The sequence below is a fragment of the Drosophila subpulchrella genome, chromosome 2R (genome assembly GCF_014743375.2).
Source record: "Drosophila subpulchrella strain 33 F10 #4 breed RU33 chromosome 2R, RU_Dsub_v1.1 Primary Assembly, whole genome shotgun sequence".
Lineage (NCBI taxonomy): Eukaryota > Metazoa > Arthropoda > Insecta > Diptera > Drosophilidae > Drosophila > Drosophila subpulchrella.
This window is the reverse complement of record NC_050611.1, coordinates 6,554,855-6,572,474: the sequence shown is the minus strand read 5'-3', so window position 1 is coordinate 6,572,474 and position 17,620 is coordinate 6,554,855. Positions and strand designations below refer to the sequence as shown.

Genomic DNA, 17,620 nt, shown 5'->3' with positions numbered 1-17,620 from the left:
ACCAAAATCCGAGCAGATGTAAATATGTATGTTTGTAGTCTAAAAATATATGCACACCCATGCGATATGTATCAAAGTACATTCATGGCCTTATTTTAGTCTTAGAAATACGAAAATAGCTCATAACTGGTCAACCCAGTTCCATAAATAAATATGTTACGCATACTATGTAAAAGTATCGCTGTTCGATCTCGATCGGAATCGAATTTACACACCATTAAATGTTCGAAAATATGTTCCAGTTTTCGAAAAAAACCGAATTCGTGTGTGGATCGAATAGCCACAAGTGTTTCATTAGGGGCAAAATGAATATGCATTGGAGATGAAGCATCTTTTCATCATCGGATGCGATGCCCATGTATAAACATATCTATAAATAAACGAGTCTCTGGGTATTTGTTAATTGTAAATCGCTCACTTGCGATTGGCAATGAGCCTAACAATTTATGAAGGCCAGACCTATTGACTCGTGATTTTCGACAATATGGTTTGCTTTGTGCCCGCATTGTTAATCCGTTGTCGATTCCGATTCCGATACCACCATTATTTTTTGGCGACAGTTCAGGGTTAGTTTGCAAGAATGTCGGGAATTATCCACTCGATCGCCTCAAGAAAACACGGAAGTATATTTTAATTACCTCTATGGGTGGACAATTAATATAAAATAGAAATGTGGCACAGCACTGAGTCATTTATATTAATAACCGCGCCGCGCATAATTATGAATATGTAATGTAATAATTTACCATCTCTTTGGTTTCGTTTAGCTTCGTTTTTAACTATAATATGCAGCTGGGGCAAAAACTATGGGTTGCTGACCTGGTCTCGCTTCAAAGAAGCCTCACCTTCAAGCCCATTTTTCGAAAATGTGTGACTGCCATTTTAGCATAACAAAGAAATTAATTTAGACCAATCAATTCCAGATGTGGTGATAATCAGTTTATCAGATATCATTTATTTTTTATAAAATAGATAAATTAATTCATATACAAATAATTATTATAATTGTACATTTGACTTCATCATTTATTAAACCATCCAATAGTTAATCGTAATTTATACAAATTACAGTCGCTGCAATACAAATTATGCAAAATAATGTATATAGTTTACAGTCACTGTAGAAATATGTTAATTTTGGTTGAGTTTCGACTTTAATCGGTTGGCGAACTCAACTTGCTGGATTTCCCTCCACTCTTTCTTTGGCTTCATCCGCTTCAACTGACCGTCCCAGACCAGATCAATCAAGCCTCCCTGCTTGGCGATCACGCTCTTCACCCGGTTCGCGAAGTCGATCGCCGACTCTCCCTCCTGCCTGTACATGGGCGGCAGGTACCACACATCGCACACAATGGCCCACGAGGTCATCATCATGTACAGATACTGCATCATTGAGTACTTCGCACTGTTCCAGAAGGCATCGCCGAATCTCGGATCGTACCTTAAAGACAAGGGATACATAAGACTTAGTTCCCATTCTCAGAGTATTTGAATGCCCTATTTAAGTACTCACTTAATGGCCACCGGGTAGATGACGCCGCCAACTTCGAAGCTTCCTTTCTTGAACTGCATAACCGAGGTGTTGTTAATGCAGGTTCCTTCCGGAAAGATGAGAATCGGTGGGTTGTTCGGATCAGAAACGTGCTGCTTTAGTCGCTCAGCCACTAAATGCCGATCCTTGGCCTCCCCGCGTTCAAACCAAATGTGAGGAGAAGCTCTGGCCAGCGCTCTTTGCAATACCCCCAAGAAGCCTCCATGGCGTTGGCCAATCTAGAACACCGAATGAAAACTTATTATATGCTTTAAGAACGCACACTGCAATTAGAAACACATAAAGCCAAACACGGTAAACATGCAAAACATAAAACCATCACCAAAGCAAACTTAAATTCGGGTTAGTACCTTCGCGTGCATAGTTTCGGAGTTTTAATTGTTAAATTTCAGTCTATTATAACTTTTTGGCACTTGTTTATTTTTAAGTACTCATAGGTAACATTTTAAAATGTGGGCTAAGCAATTAAATAATTTAATTGCATTAAATCATCCCTAATTTAAATCATAATTTATTTTTTGTTATGTGGGAAATACCAATTAATAGGTGTAAGTATAAGTAGCACTTTAAAACGGGGTTATAATTTCTGTGATTTTATTTACTACGGGAAACCAAGAAAATAATATGTTAAATATAAAGATCGTGATTATTTCCATACGTGGGTTAGTATCTTCAGGTGCCATAATGGCCTTACCAGGGAATAGGTCGAGTCGCACATCAGGACCAGCACATCGATGGGACTGGTATGATTGGCAACACAAATACCAGATGACGGGCGATTATCCTCATTGTGGTAGGTTATAACCGCCGATATTGCGCTGGACAAAACGCCGAAGCACATACCGAGCACCTTGTGCACGAGATCGCGCTTGAAGGGCCCATCCTTTAAATATCCCACTGCAGCCGTACAAACTGTTAACCACACTACCTAAGATTGCACAAAACGAGAATGGGAACGGTAAGGGAATTCAATTATATAGAGCTTCAAGGTCTTGAGCATTAGCTTGGTAGGTGGGATCGCTGAAGGTCATCGTCTTCTTGACTAACTATTGCTATTGCATTTTCTGAAAATACATTAGTTTTAAATCCAACCGAAGAATCATATGGTGTTAGAAATCGTAACGACGAGATTTCTTTAATAACCATAAGGTATGTCGGACTTACATATATTCTACCGCGTCTGTAGAATTTAAAGGTCAATATTTTTATTCGCACATCGGATATGATTATTTTCCTACAAAAGCACCCCGCAAACAAAATTTACCGACGAAACCACAAAAAACAGCTGAAACTTATCGCCTGGCGTTATTAAGAAAGGTAAATCGTACACGAGGAACCATTAAAATAATAAATGTAGTAATCAATAAACTGTTTTGATACCCATGCTGCTTATCTTACCTGATTCGCATTCTTGGATACTCGCACAGTAGACGAATAAACTAAAAATCAACCAAACTTTACATTACAAAATACACACATTTAGGCGGGGACAAAAACAAAAGCCAATAATGCAACATATAATAATACCACAAAACTGCATCTTTTATCAAATTCATGCATGCATTCTCGAATCGACTTTCTGGATGAACTCGGGATTGTTCAGCCTTATCGGGTTGTTATAAAATAATTTATGTCAGCAAGGTTGACCGAAAGTAATCGAGGCATGTAGGTATGTTATAATGCGTCGGGTCTAAACTCCATGTATACAAAGATAATGGCTATCGGCCAAGGCACATTTAACGGAACTCTTTGATAACATGGGTCGAAAGAGAAATAGTAAAATCGTCGAACAATATGTATCTGCAGTTACTAGGCTGCCAACCAAAGTCTGAAACCCATGAGGTGTTTTCTTTTTACAGAACTATATTAATCCTTATGTTTAAGAAATAAAAACCCTAAGTTTAGTTGTTTTACGTACAAAAAAAGATGCGATTTCGGGTGTTACATGCATGCATTTTTAAAACTTAATATGAAGCCAGTTTTATGTGAAGAATTTAAGGTAAAAGTTCTTTCTCACCAAAGAGTAGGTACAATCGGTCGATAATATAGCCACATCCAAGGGAGATGTATGGTTAGCTACACAGAACCCAGAAACTGTGGGCTTATATTGTTTATTGTGGAACTTGATAAAGGAGGACATAGAACTTGAAATAAGGCGGAAAGTAATTTTGAATGCCAAGCTCGCTAAAAAAAGCCGTAAAAATCGAAAAGGTAAACAAGCCACAATGGAGTTTGATACAACTGCAAATAAAACCTAGGAATTAAATAGTTTTTATTAGAGATGGATTAAATTATAAGACGGACACAAAACAAATTAAAGAACGGGGAGAAATTTGAATAAGTAATTAATATAGTTAATGACTAATCAACAAAAAATTTGTTATATCAGTGTTTTAATAGCTTTTATCTACAAGCTCGAGGCCAACATACTGACATGTATCTGTAGAAACTTCTAGTAAAAGTTAGTGAAACAATTCAAATAATAGACGCGCTATTCAGACCCTTCCAAATATCCTGTTCTTACTTTCTTAAAAATTCTTTTAGTAGGCAAATCTCAGCTGGTACTTAATGAGTTGTGGAAAGTATTTCACTTCTTGCAAATATACTACAAACAGTTGCAGTCCGTATGTCACTTTCTTTTCGTAAAGGGTAATTAGTTAACAGACCAATTCCCATGCATGATTATAATTTCACGTCTTAAATGCGAATAAAATATTGACGAGGCTAGTCTTTGAGGGTAATTACTCGCATGCATGGGAATCGGGACAAGTCGGGTCGTCATTATGGAAAAGCCATTAAATCAACCGTTTATACTCACACCAACGAAGCAGACCAGTACTCGGAGTGGCATAAGGATTACGTATCGAATGAAAAAGCCAAACACCCAGATGGAGGTTATTTTCCAGGAAATAAATTCGTAGTGCCTATTGGTGCGTGTGAGCATGTTCCAGCTCTTGAGCTCCTCCGCCTCAAAACGCGATGTTACATCGTCTTCGATGATGGCTTCCACGCCCGACTTGACGTAGTCCAAACATTTCTCAAAATCAAAATTGATTTCATCCTGAAAGCGTAATGGTATATGGATAAGTTAGGTATCTTAGAAAAAGTAGAACCATCTCACCTTCTTGGAGGAAACTGGCTTCTCGGGCGCAGGTTCCTGCGCCTGGGGCAGCAAAACTGCATCCCTGGTGATCAAGGTGGCTCCATTGGTACCTTCTTTGGAATCGGCGTCGTCCACTAGTTGCACTCCCTGTTTATCGTCAGTCTTAGGATTGTGAACGGAAAAATGTTGGTTTTCTTTGGATGCTGTCTCTATACTGACTCGACCGTACTGAAAATAGATTTGATTAGTTATTAAGTCAAGTTGAGGGATTATCTACAGATAAGAAATTCATAACCATAATCAGGCGAGGTAATGACTGATATACTGGTATACATGTGACCGAAAAGTGTTAGATATGTATGCACTTGAAACGCACTCCAAGTCAAGGATAGTTTGAGAGAACCCGACTTTCGCGAATACGATTGCGTTAGAGTACATGCGTACGACAGACGTACATAGTTTGATAGTGTTCCAAAGCTGACTATATTTATGGACTTTGGATTACCTTAACTATTCCTAACACTACACCTTTTCAGAATCAGCCACTGCACTATAACTCCTTTCGATCACTGTCATTTATTCACAAACCAAAACGAAAACAATATTTACCTCGAATATCCTTAGGAGAAGGTTCACATACGCTTTTCGGACGCCGATTGATTTGTTTATGGCGGAAATAAATATCAGAAATGAGAGGAATCCCCCGATGGGGATCCAGAATATGTCTAGTAGCGCGCCAATCATTTTACATTTGGTTCATGGGACATTAGTTATTGTCAAGAGCAAAATACTTCCGAATTGTGTCGTGCCAATATATACAATGTTAAAACTCTTTTTTTTTGCTGTAGAGGGAACTAGAGATGGGCATTAGCTGTGTTGAAAACCTGCCTCGTGCCCTGAAAACCTGGCCCGCGCTCATCTCTAACGGGAACAAGCGGAACAGGAGGAATACGAAACGATAAAATGCTGTATGGCTTGTTCCACTGCAGGGCGTTCCTGGCCAGTGCACCATTGCCATTCCGTTCCGCTTACGTTTACTTTTTTTATTTGCACGAACGTACGTTCGACCGTAGATATATGGATATTGGATATACAATTCGAATCAGAACAAAGGTGCACTGAAAAAATTAAGTTATTTAGTTTTTAATTTCTTAACTCGATTATTGCTCAGCCAAACTCATTTACATATCTCTTTATGAGTTACAAAAGCTATAATCGATAAGTAATTTACAAAAAAGGAGATAGAAGTATTCTTTCAAAAAAGGGCTTATCGATAACTTTATATTCGTAAAAACAAGGCATATAAAATTAATAATAATTCTGTTAGATTTAATTAAAATAAATAAGCTATGGATCTCATATCATTAAGACTTTCAACATCACAAGTATTTTGTTAATTGTTTGTAATAATATTTTTGTGAAGTGTTGGGCTAACAATATATTAAGAAATAAAATAAGAAATGCAAGCCTTCATCAAAATTAAAAGAATTAAGTCCTTTTATTATATTTTTAAGTCTTAAGGTTAACAAGATGAAAAATTAAAAATGTAAGATGTTATAAAATTTTTTTTTTAAGTAAGCTACATACGTTGCGTAGTCAAATGCACAAAGTCGATCTCAGAGCATAATGATTAATAACATTAAAATCTTAAGCATGAACCCAGTCGACAAATAAACTCAGATCGGATAATAAATAGTTATTAACTTTAGCACGAACTCATATGACGGTCAGCTGGTAATAAAAACGACAACAAATCAAGCCAACAAATCAAAACCCGCTAAAGGAATACCCCTGACGTTCCGCAGGTGCAGCCACGAAACCGATAACATGGGAACGCTGGAATTAGAATAGACAAGTGGATGGTGTTCCCCAAGTGTGTTTTTATGTTGGCAGTTCCGTAATTATTATTATTACTATTATTTATTGCAACGAAGTTTAGTTTTTAACACATTAATGTTATAGTTTCGCTTAGCGCAGCGCGATGGAGTGATATGTATATGAACGAACATATATGTGCGCGTGCCTAATCGCTAAGATATTTCTATGTAGTTTTCGTTTGTATACAATAAGTGCCTTTTATATGTTAACGACGATGTCAGCCAGCAGCAACAGCAATGCAAACAGCCTGATCGAGAAGGAGATCGACGACGAGGACATGCTGTCGCCGATCAAGTCCAACAATCTGGTGGTGCGGGTCAACCAGGACACGGACGACAATCTCCAGGCGCTGTTCGACAGCGTCCTGAATCCGGGTGACGCCAAGCGCCCGCTGCAGCTGCCCCTGCGCATGCGGAAGCTGCCCAACTCCTTCTTCACGCCCCCGGCGCCCTCGCACTCGCGGGCCAACAGTGCGGACTCCACCTACGACGCGGGCTCCCAGTCGAATATCAGCATCGGCAACAAGGCGGCCCAGGTCGTCCAGCAGCCAGATGGCCAGTCGCCCATCGCCGCCATCCCAACGCTCCAGATCCAGCCATCTCCGCAGCACAGCCGCCTGGCGATACATCACTCCCGTGCCCGCAGCAGCCCCGCCTCGCTGCAGCAGAACTTTAATGTGCGCGCCAGGAGCGACGCAGCAGCCAACAATCCGAATGCCAATCCGAGCAGCCAACAGCAGCCCGCTGGGCCCACTTTCCCCGAGAACAGTGCCCAGGAGTTCCCAAGCGGTGCCCCGGCCAGCTCCGGCCAGATCGATCTGGACGCCATGAACACCTGCATGTCGCAGGACATCCCCATGTCCATGCAGACAGTGCACAAGAAGCAGCGCTCCTACGACGTCATCAGCCCCATCCAGTTGCAGCGCCAACTGGGCGCCTTGCCACCGGGATGGGAGCAGGCCAAGACCAACGATGGCCAGATCTACTACTTGAAGTGAGTATGATATGAGGGCAGTAAGGTACCTAAACCTGTATACGACAAACATGTGTATCTCAATCTGAATGTAGTATTTGATAAGACGAAAGAAATCTTAGTTTTATGATTATGTTATTCTATCTGAGATGATATGATTTCATCTGTAATGTAGTATAAGAGTATCTATGATTGTTTAAGTATCTTGGTTGACATAGAAGTCTCTATTTAGACGAAATTCGTGTGGAGCTCTTACGCACATCAGTACAATTTCCATCCGAAATTCGCCCGAAGAGATTTCTCCATCACCCCCGAAAAGAGTAAACTAGTCTTGACTAACATATATTTATCAATTAAGCACTACAGTCAAATACACATTTAATGTTTTTCAAGAATACCTTAAGTAATCTATACTTACATTAGCATCCGAGCGATTAATCTTAAATTTATCAACTTATGGTTGACTTATTTGCTACGCTATTAAAATGGCAGCAACGTAAACAACCTTTATTTGTTGGATAACCTAGTTATATTCGTAACACAATACATTCCTAATAAACCTAGGTTTTTCCTCAAGAACTAAGGTACTCGAATAAAAATAACACGTACTTGTCTTTATAAAACTAATGCGTCACATAAATATCCAGATCTTTTAATAATTTTAGGAATTACCAAAAAATTACTCAATAATCGTTTTCCATCCTTGCAGTCATACTACAAAATCTACGCAGTGGGAGGATCCCAGAATTCAATATCGCCAGCAACAGCAAATTTTAATGGCCGAGCGAATAAAGCAAAATGGTAGGTTCCAGTCGAGATTCCATGCCTTAGATAAGTAAATCGTTAACTGCCTGTGGCTGCGTTTTATTGTTAACCCGTTTAAATCATATGTTGGAGAACTAAAAGCTATATAGGCTAGGCAGGGATAAGATAGGCTCTAACTCATTTCATTTAACGCATGATTTGCATTAAAACCAATTCAGGGAATCCATTCAATTTATTTCATTAATACACCTATTTGGGATTGGATTGGAGTCTTATCATTTTGGCATTCGGAAATGGGAGGTTCGAGTTGATTTACATTTTTCAAAACTGATTTTTAATGTGCTGCATGCTGTTTGCAACTTCCCCCCAGTTATCATCCGCTTACACTGCAGCATTACGTTTTAGACCTATTTTAATTTGTTTTTATTTACTTTGGTTTGTAATTCATTGTTTTTGTTCGATAGATGTTTTGCAAACTACAAAACAAACTACCACATCGACCATTGCTAACAATATGGGTCCACTGCCGGATGGTTGGGAGCAGGCAGTTACCGAGTCCGGAGATCTTTACTTTATAAATCACATTGATCGAACGACTTCATGGAATGATCCCAGAATGCGTAAGTCTCGTTCCAACACCCCAACTAGCGTAAGACAACGAGACACACTGATATCGTAGAGATATCGCTAGATAACACTTGAGTGCGCAGTGGGCGGGGGGCGGATCACGTAATTCCCATGGCATCTCTGCTTTCACTATAGTACTGATCTTCAGATAGAGGCTGAAACACTCCTAATCTTTCCCATGCCTTTATTAACACCTCTTATTACCATATATCTTTACAGAATCTGGGCTTAGCGTGCTCGACTGCCCAGATAACTTAGTGTCTTCCCTCCAGGTAAGCATTAATCGACCCCGAACCCTCAAATGTATTGTTAAATTTCATTCACCATTTTCAGATTGAGGATAATCTTTGCAGTAACTTGTTCAATGACGCACAGGCCATTGTAAATCCGCCGTCTTCCCACAAACCTGACGATTTGGAATGGTATAAAATTAATTAATTCAAATGTATACATCTGTATTAGACCTAAAAGTTTTATATTTTGTATTATTCTAAATTAAATATTTTTCAAATTTTATAGTATTTCTTTACATACATGTTATTGAATTTTGTGTGTTTATTAATCATTGTATGGTTTCTACCATTTGGCCGCTGGTGCATTATCTTCGCTTAAGGGTTTTAAATGAACGAACTGATTGAAAAGAAGATACAAGCGTGGCTGAATAATTCAGATGACTTTCGATCGCCAAAGAGAGAGTTCAGGTGAACAGAAGGTGTGGTCAGCAGCGATGACTCATGTCAAAAACCGCATACCACTCGACTTTTTTGAAGTGCTAGTAAAAGAAGATGAAAATTGTTCTGTAATATGCATTTTAACCAGAATAGATGATTATTGGATGTTTTCTGTACGGATTCTACCTCTTTAAGCACGGGCTCTGCGTCTTTTAACTATTGGTAGAGATGATGAAGTGGGCCTCTAAAAGATATGACATCTTCATGATAATCGCTACTTATAGTCATAAAGCTTCTGTTCCTCCGATCATTACTGGTCCATGATTCACCATTCAAAATCTCTCTCTTCCAAATTTTCGCTTGAACTAAGTGTTCTTTGATAAGTCAAAATAAAGTCACAATTTAGAGTACTCAAAATGTGTTTGTTTCACAAGATGATTTGTTTTTTCCGTTTTCCAAACAATAAAAAGCCCTTCGTCATTTCGTTATCTATTAAATATTAGTAATTTTATTTTTAACTATAATAATCTTACAATTTTACAAAATTTCTATAAAAGCGTACAACAACAGTAATTTTTTTTTTGCCGATTCTCTTGCGTCAAGTTCATCTCTCGAACGATGGTGGCGAATACTTCGTTTACGTTTATCCGATCCTTTGCCGATGCTTCGATAAATGGACAGTCCCACAGTTGTGCCAAGGCATTTCCTATTGAAAAATACACAAAAACAAAGCATGAGTATGAGTAAACTTATTTGGTTTCGGGGATAATATAAAAGAATTTAAAGGACTTAGATGCTTACCTTCAGCGGTGGATACCTCTCTTTGGCAATCTAAATCGAATTTGTTCGCGACTAGTAGGATGGGTGCTGGCTGACTTCCTTTAACTCGAGTGATCACATTTTTCATACTAGAAATATCCTATAGAACGAAAAACATTATTAGTTGTGGTATAAAAAAGTAAAATCTTGGTAAAAAATAAAATATAAAGCAAACACGATGAACCCAACGTTACTTGTGGCTTTCATACCTGAAATGTTTGATGGTTCGTAAGTGAATACATTACAATAAAACCATGACCATTTTTGATATAGAGATCTCTCATGGATGCAAATTGTTCTGTTCCCGCGGTATCCAATATTTCCAAAACGCATGGCGAGCTGTCAACCTGCAAGAAAATGGGTTGCATTTATAAGTAAAATGGTATTGGGGCGTTGAACTTAAATAGGAATGTCTTAAGAACTTAGGTAAATATTTGTTCTCTCGACTTGGGACGGATTAATTGAAATAGTTATTTACTCTTCAAGGGGTATGTCAATAAGTTTTCTTTCCCGCAAGTAAAACTGCAGTATTAGGGGTTGTACAAGTGCTTTCTGTAAAATGGGGTAGTATATACGATTGTGGGCATGTGCGAATGCGGAAGAAATGCTTGCTCTTTGTCTTTCAACATCATTAGATATAATTCGTTTTGCCGAAAGCGGCCTTTATGCGCTTGCATCTGGTTTTTAGAATGAAAAGCCCGTTTCCGAGATTCATGAAATATCAGATATCCGATGAACTTATGCCTGTGAGTGTGTGTGCGTCACTTACAGTGCACAGTGGGCAGGGTTCTGAAAACCCTTTTCAAAAAATCAACTCTCCGAATAAATAAAAATTAAATATGAAAATATTTTTGTTTATGATATGGCAAATAACCAAGAGTCACAAAATTAAAATAATGATAAGCGAATTTGCAGGAAATTTTAGCTCGTTAGTAATTTGGACCTGTAGATATATTGTATTGTTTACTGTATTTATTTTTTAATGCTGAAAACAAACAAACTATGCAAAATAAACAAATTTTACATATTGGCCCATTGTGCACTTAGTGTATATTTGCTGTTTTTAGAGGCTTTAGTGAATATTTAATACGATTTATTTGGGTATCGGTGACAAACACATTACGAAATAATGCTAAAATTATTCGGCATTAATACAGAACTTGTATCAGCAAAAAACTGGAAAAAACAAACACCCAGCTCAGTGCAGAATGCACAATGTATCTTAAGAACAAGTTTGTCAGGCAAAATGAAACGAGAATTGCAATATAAGGGAGAGAAAATGCAGGTTGCACAGTCTGAAAACGTTATCACTCCGCTCCCTATTTAACTAACCCCCCAACTGCGGACGCCTATGATTCATTTTAAAAACTGGCTTGGCCATTAATCCTTACACCAACACCTACGCCTATGCTGAAATATGCACATTTGGATGCACAGACGCTGGTGAATTTATGAATATACATATGTGTATGAACATACATATATATACAATTAATCGCCCATTATATGTATCCACATATGTATGCATACATATGTTTGTATGTGCCCGCAAGCACAGACGTTCATATGTATATGCGTGATTACGCTTAGTACATATACATATATATATATATGCATATAGATATGTGCGTGTGTCTGCGTTTGTAAATTGATTATGTCTGGTACTCCCGATATCGTCCATATGAAGGGTTTACGTACCTCTATCTCCTTGCGGTAGAAGTCCTCGATGGTGGGATCATACTTTTCAATAAAGCATCCCGATACGAATTGCACTGTGAGGGCCGATTTACCAACTCCCCCCGATCCGAGCACAACAACTTTGAATTCGCGCATTGTTAAATCAGCTTTTTTATGTTATTCGATGCGTGCAATATAGATGCAAATGTGTGTTCTGTACGTGTTTATATTTAACACTATTTGTGTGTATGTATTTCAACTCAAAAACCGTTTACAAAGCTAAATATTATGTGTGGATTGACATTGCGTTTCAATTTTCAATGCACGTAATGCACGTATGTTGGTTCGTTGACAAAACTGCGCTCCACTAGTTCATCGTCCTCAGCAGGAAACGTTTTTCATTTTTCTTAAACACATATTATATTGTAAAAATATAATAATCAAATGATAATTGATAAATGATGACACTGACACTTATGGGAAAATGGAACGATGCATATGTATAGAGGAAATGAAATAATGGTTTTAGAACAAAAATGTTAGGGGCAGATACACACGACAATTGTTTCAATTATCGATAAGCCTGTCATCGGACAGTCGAAATAAATAATAATAAAAATTAAATTGAAAAACAAATTTTCAATGCAACAGATTAAAAAATGCAACACTATTTGTAATAATAAAGGATTTTACAAGATGTAATTTTTTGCGTGCTACGTTTGTTCAATGTATGTAGCTCATACCAAAGGAATGGTTGAGATTTTTGTCAAATGTGAAACATTTAAGTTCACAGACTATCATCGATAAGCGATAAAGTTGCTGTGAACAGCTGATAACCCAATATCAGCCTGAAGAATGTGAACAGTTTTTCGAATGGGTGATTTTCACTCAAATATTTTTAAATAAATTTCATTCTAAGTGGAAATCGGTGTTACATTTTAAGAACTACTAAACTCGTGCACCAACTCGCAAATAAATAGTGTATGGTGCTCTGTAGATAGTTGGAGAGCTAGTCCAAATAGCATTAAATAACAAATGTTTTATAATGTTATGTGTGAAACAACATTATCATTTGTATGCTGTTCAAACGACAAACAAGGACTGCTGATGCCAAAAACTCCTGGAGTTAGTTTAGTTAGTTAGTTTTTTTAGAGAGTATCTATCGTCGCGTTAAAACACAACTTACTAAAAAATAATTTCTTGGGCTTATATTTTTGGGAAACGTTAATCATGTAGCAGTTACAATTACAGTTAAACGAAATAAAATGTGTGATACAAATTTTTAGTCAACATTTACGAGGACAAAATGCTGGGTTTTTACTTATCTGTTAAATTCTTGAAAATTTAACAATCAGCTGTGACTAGTTTGAAAGTAAAGTAAATTATGCGTACTGGTGATACTTTAAGTTTATGGAGTTGCCATGGTTTCTTAAAGACATAAGGGGACAAAGGTTAGCCAGTCTCGAGGTTCATAAACTGTCGAATTTAAAAAAAATCAGTTTCTACAACAGTTAACATATATGGGAAAATCCAATTTTGTAAATGGATGCGAAAAATAAAATTTATTGGTTATAATTTAACTTAACTGGAAGAAAAGAACATGCCATTATTTTATTTACGAATTTAAAAAGATAAATTAAATTATTACGGGGTAGAACCAATTTTTGGAGGTTATAAAAGCTAAGATCTGTTGATCATAAATACTAGAAGTTAAGCATTCCTTTAATATCCTTTAGTCAACACCAAAAAAATCACATTCTAACAGTAATTATTTATTAATGACAAGAATTGCAATATACATTTCATTTATAAATGTTAACATTTAATTAACCATATTATTTCAGTTTTATATATTTTTCGTTTCATTGCCATCGTTCCGAAATCCACGAGCCAGCGAAATCGTGAAAGTATCGTCCCTAGCCCACCACCAACACTTCTTTCTTTCCGGTGTGCTCGTTGAATAGATCGGACGAAATGGTGGGAAATCAAATTAATTATTTGAAATCATTTAATGTTTTGTAAACTTTGATGTACTAAAACGCCCGTTTCATCTTTCTTTAGGCTGCACACAAGTCATTCAGGATAAAGCAGAAGCTGGCTAAGAAGCTGAAGCAGAACAGATCCGTTCCCCAATGGGTTCGCCTACGTACTGGCAACACTATTCGGTAAGTTCCATATTGATTTTTCTTAAATCCGAGGGATAAACTAATATAAATTGCTAGGAGTGTTTGTTAATTTGATCCGTCGTCTTAAAAATGTCAGACTTAACATCATATTCGCATTAGTCTGCGTATGTGAGCCACCGGTTTATTTTGTCAAAACAAATATGGTTCTACCAAGTACTTGTGTAAATGGAACTTTTAATTGCGCTCTCACATGCTCCTAGTGTGTTTTAGTTAAATATTCAGCCCGGATAACCTGATAAAACTAAATCTTGGCGGGAACTGATAAACCGCTTAGTTTTAATTAATCAATTGTGCCCTAATAATTTTTTCTTTTTGTTTTTTACTTTCAGGTACAACGCTAAGCGCCGTCACTGGAGGCGTACCAAGTTGAAGCTGTAAGCTGTTGATTCCAGAAGCTCCGCAATTTGTTGGAACGCTGAAGATATTTTCAAAAATATAAAATAAATTCGTTTTTAATTTTCGGATTAAACCTCCTGTTCTCTTTCTACATTGGGTTTGGATGGGATTTTTAGGAAAAGCCTATTTCAGAAAGTTATATTTAATTTCCCAGAGCTTGGTCAAATTGTGGAAACTGATTTTTTAAAGGTGACTTTGAAAGATGCTTGCTTGACTAATTACCGTTTGGTGGACCCTTCTGTGAGTATTTTATAGGCTTTCAAACATCAGATAGAAAACTCCCGGATAACTACAGGACTGGGCTAGATATATGTTTGTGGAACTGGCTTATTCCATTTATTGATTGGACTAACTGGTCTGATTTTATCAGCGAAATCTACTATATTTATGGACTGGCGAGTTGGTCTATTTGGCTTATATTAAAACTCAATGCTAACCGTTAAAAACTCCACCTTCCGCTTTATGTACAATCTTATAGTTCTTATCTAAAAGCACATTGGCGGCATAAGCTCAAAGTAAAATCATTTCCGATTGGGTCAATTATTACAGACTGTAACGCGTACAATTTATTAATTCTGGATTAAAAACTGTTTATTCCGCGGGAACTTCAATGGAACCCTCGTTAAGTTCGTCAATAACATCATGAGGGTGCTTTCCGTCAACGGTGCAGCCGACGCTCTGGGCGGTTCCCAAAACCTCCTTGCAGGTTCCCTTCAGTTCACGGGCCATGGACCTGGGCCTCATCACGCGGGCAATGGCCAGAATGTCATCGAAGGCAATGTTTCCACTGTGCTTGACTGTAATTTAAGAGAAATCGGATGTTAATCGACTGATAAACCATAAACCAAGGGGATGGTATATTTGTCTAGTCGGCTGGGAGCGTTATTAGTGTCTTCCTGAACCAAATCTCTGTCCGAAGCCAAATGCACCTGGGATCCCTGGATAAACCGGGAAATACTCACTGTTCTTCTGCTTCTTGCGGTCACGTGGGGGTTCCTTCAGAGCCTTGATGATCAGAGAGGCGGCGGAGGGCACCACGGAGATGGCAGCCTGTCGGTTCTGAATGGTCAGGCAGACGGTGATCTTCAGACCCTTCCAGTCGGAGGTGGCCTTGGCGATGTCATCACCAATTTTTTTGGGCGACTGTGGGCAAACTTCTGTATTAGCACAGGCAGGTAAACAAAACAAGTTGCATGCTTACCAGACCGAGGGGACCGATCTTGGGGGCCAGGGAAGATGTGGCTCCGACTTCTCCGCCCACACAACGCAGGTACACTGTAAATGGAAATATAATGTTATTTTGGGCCGACACTCAAGTTCTCTTCCTCAGTTTATTCAGGAGCTTAACTCCCCGAATAAACAGTGGATATGGGATATGGGGAACTTACCCAATTTAACTTCCGTGGGGTCGAACTTGGGAGGCATTGTGGTATCTCGGCTTGAACAGTCCCTGTAAACCAAAGATTGTGTTAGTTTTTAACGATTTTTTTAAAGACATTTTTAGCTCTGGTACCGTACCGGAAAAAGACACACAGAAAAAGAAAGAAGAAGAAAGAATCCGGCAGAGTGTATGAGAGTGGTCGAGCGCTATCGGAATGAAAAGTGACTAAGTTGGAACGTGGAATTGGAACGAGCTCAACGATAATGGTACTTCTTTTCATTTAAGTATTTGCTGATTAAATATTTTCTCTTATATATTGTTAGGCGCATGTTTGCAATTTTTTGATCGTGCTTTTGAATATATAATTAAAAAGAAGGAAAAATCATTAATGTGTCGAGGATATCCGAAGTCTACTAGTACAGAACACATCCACCATCCGATAACAGCTGACGTGAACCGCAGTTGCTCATCAGAACATAAACGAAGAGGATTTTAACTCGCTGAAGTTGTGGACAAATTATTTGTTCAGTTTTTATTTTATAAAAGACCTTATGGTATTATGACAACAGTTGCTGACTGCGGGAGTGCCCAATTTCCCAAACTCTCCCTTTCTTGCACTACACCGCTGGCTAACAAGTATTAATATTGCAAAATTGTAAGCAAACCAAAAGAAAATTAAAATAAATTAATTAAATACTTTTAAAAATTGCCAAAACTCAATGAGTTTGATAAATATATATGAAAAAGTGTTGAAAAATGTTATGGGCCTAGGGCCGTCAAGTTAAAAAAATCACTTAGCTGGGAATCAATCGGGGTTTACCAATACAAAAAGGGATACAAAATAGAAAATCCACGTAGTACAACACATTTATTTTAATAAATATCTTATTGACCAAATAAATATATTAGTATAGTTAATATACCGTAATTTTGTTAAACAATTTATAAGATTATTTGTTCATAAATTGTTTATCGTTCTCATTGATTAGTTATAAATATGAAAGAATAATAATACGAGCGCTGCTATTTAAGTTTCTGGCCTAGGTCACTTCTATCCATATTAGGACCAATTCGCCTATTCCCAAAACAAATTTTGGACTTTTATCGATAAAAGCTCCATACAATTTTATCATGTGTGACAACGTTTGGATTCGATTTACTATTAAACAAAAACTTACCTTAGCAGAAAAATGGAATTAACTGGAAAACATTTTCGTGCAAACCTTTTTCAGAACTTTTGAGTATCACGACATCATCGATGAACGTAAAATTTGTATGGCGATGAAGCACCACCCTACATCACTGTGTAAAACTGGTTTAATGAATTCAATCGTGGCCGACGCTAGCTTGAAGACAAAGGTCGTGAAGGCCCAAAAACAGTCGTGACATACTTTGAGATAGAGGCATCCTTCAAAAGACGTTATTAAGATCGTCACAGGAATCATGGAATCTATGCTCATAAAGACGGTCCAAGTCAAAGCAAATGGTCGCCTGTTCCTTCGGTACAAACGGTCATGTGGCGACAGTTGAGCAATTGACGGTCAATTCTGAAGTTTTCGGAGAATTTCGAAAATGAACAAAAGAAGACGGATC

At 37.8% G+C, this 17,620-nt stretch overlaps 5 protein-coding genes across 8 annotated transcripts; 2 read left to right on the top strand and 3 right to left on the bottom strand.

Annotated features, from left to right (window-relative positions):
• Window positions 1–996: 996 nt before the first annotated feature.
• On the bottom strand, window positions 997–5,516 carry LOC119550141 (glycerol-3-phosphate acyltransferase 3-like). 3 transcript variants are annotated; one of them, XM_037858648.1, is made up of 7 exons: window positions 5,265–5,516; window positions 4,674–4,883; window positions 4,371–4,613; window positions 3,570–3,806; window positions 2,247–2,480; window positions 1,514–1,770; window positions 997–1,441 (listed from the first exon to the last, which is right to left on the bottom strand). In XM_037858648.1, the coding sequence occupies exons 1-7, from the start codon at window positions 5,397–5,399 to the stop codon at window positions 1,132–1,134; spliced, it is 1,626 nt and encodes a 541-aa protein (XP_037714576.1). In that variant the 5' UTR covers window positions 5,400–5,516; the 3' UTR covers window positions 997–1,131. The 3 variants fall into 3 exon arrangements, with proteins under 3 accessions (XP_037714576.1, XP_037714574.1, XP_037714575.1); XM_037858646.1 differs by lacking the exon at window positions 2,247–2,480; XM_037858647.1 differs by lacking the exon at window positions 3,570–3,806 and having other exon boundaries at window positions 5,265–5,514.
• A 995-nt stretch (window positions 5,517–6,511) lies between these two features.
• Window positions 6,512–9,426, top strand: LOC119550142 (transcriptional coactivator yorkie). 2 transcript variants are annotated; one of them, XM_037858649.1, is made up of 5 exons: window positions 6,513–7,526; window positions 8,215–8,306; window positions 8,735–8,890; window positions 9,117–9,169; window positions 9,231–9,426. In XM_037858649.1, exons 1-5 carry the CDS (start codon window positions 6,667–6,669, stop codon window positions 9,333–9,335), a joined length of 1,266 nt encoding a protein of 421 aa, XP_037714577.1. In that variant the 5' UTR covers window positions 6,513–6,666; the 3' UTR covers window positions 9,336–9,426. The 2 variants fall into 2 exon arrangements, with proteins under 2 accessions (XP_037714578.1, XP_037714577.1); XM_037858650.1 differs by lacking the exon at window positions 8,735–8,890 and having other exon boundaries at window positions 6,512–7,526.
• A 622-nt stretch (window positions 9,427–10,048) lies between these two features.
• On the bottom strand, window positions 10,049–12,569 carry LOC119550055 (ras-related protein Rap-2c). The gene is made up of 4 exons (XM_037858514.1): window positions 12,086–12,569; window positions 10,597–10,734; window positions 10,370–10,487; window positions 10,049–10,274 (listed from the first exon to the last, which is right to left on the bottom strand). Exons 1-4 carry the CDS (start codon window positions 12,218–12,220, stop codon window positions 10,117–10,119), a joined length of 549 nt encoding a protein of 182 aa, XP_037714442.1. The 5' UTR covers window positions 12,221–12,569; the 3' UTR covers window positions 10,049–10,116.
• Window positions 12,570–13,929: 1,360 nt separating this feature from the next.
• On the top strand, window positions 13,930–14,719 carry LOC119550015 (60S ribosomal protein L39). The gene is made up of 3 exons (XM_037858438.1): window positions 13,930–14,041; window positions 14,126–14,229; window positions 14,580–14,719. Exons 1-3 carry the CDS (start codon window positions 14,039–14,041, stop codon window positions 14,626–14,628), a joined length of 156 nt encoding a protein of 51 aa, XP_037714366.1. The 5' UTR covers window positions 13,930–14,038; the 3' UTR covers window positions 14,629–14,719.
• A 458-nt stretch (window positions 14,720–15,177) lies between these two features.
• LOC119550012 (60S ribosomal protein L12) lies at window positions 15,178–16,186 on the bottom strand. Its single transcript, XM_037858436.1, has 5 exons — window positions 16,165–16,186; window positions 16,035–16,096; window positions 15,848–15,921; window positions 15,609–15,789; window positions 15,178–15,443 (listed from the first exon to the last, which is right to left on the bottom strand). The coding sequence occupies exons 2-5, from the start codon at window positions 16,069–16,071 to the stop codon at window positions 15,238–15,240; spliced, it is 498 nt and encodes a 165-aa protein (XP_037714364.1). The 5' UTR covers window positions 16,072–16,096; window positions 16,165–16,186; the 3' UTR covers window positions 15,178–15,237.
• Window positions 16,187–17,620: the final 1,434 nt, after the last annotated feature.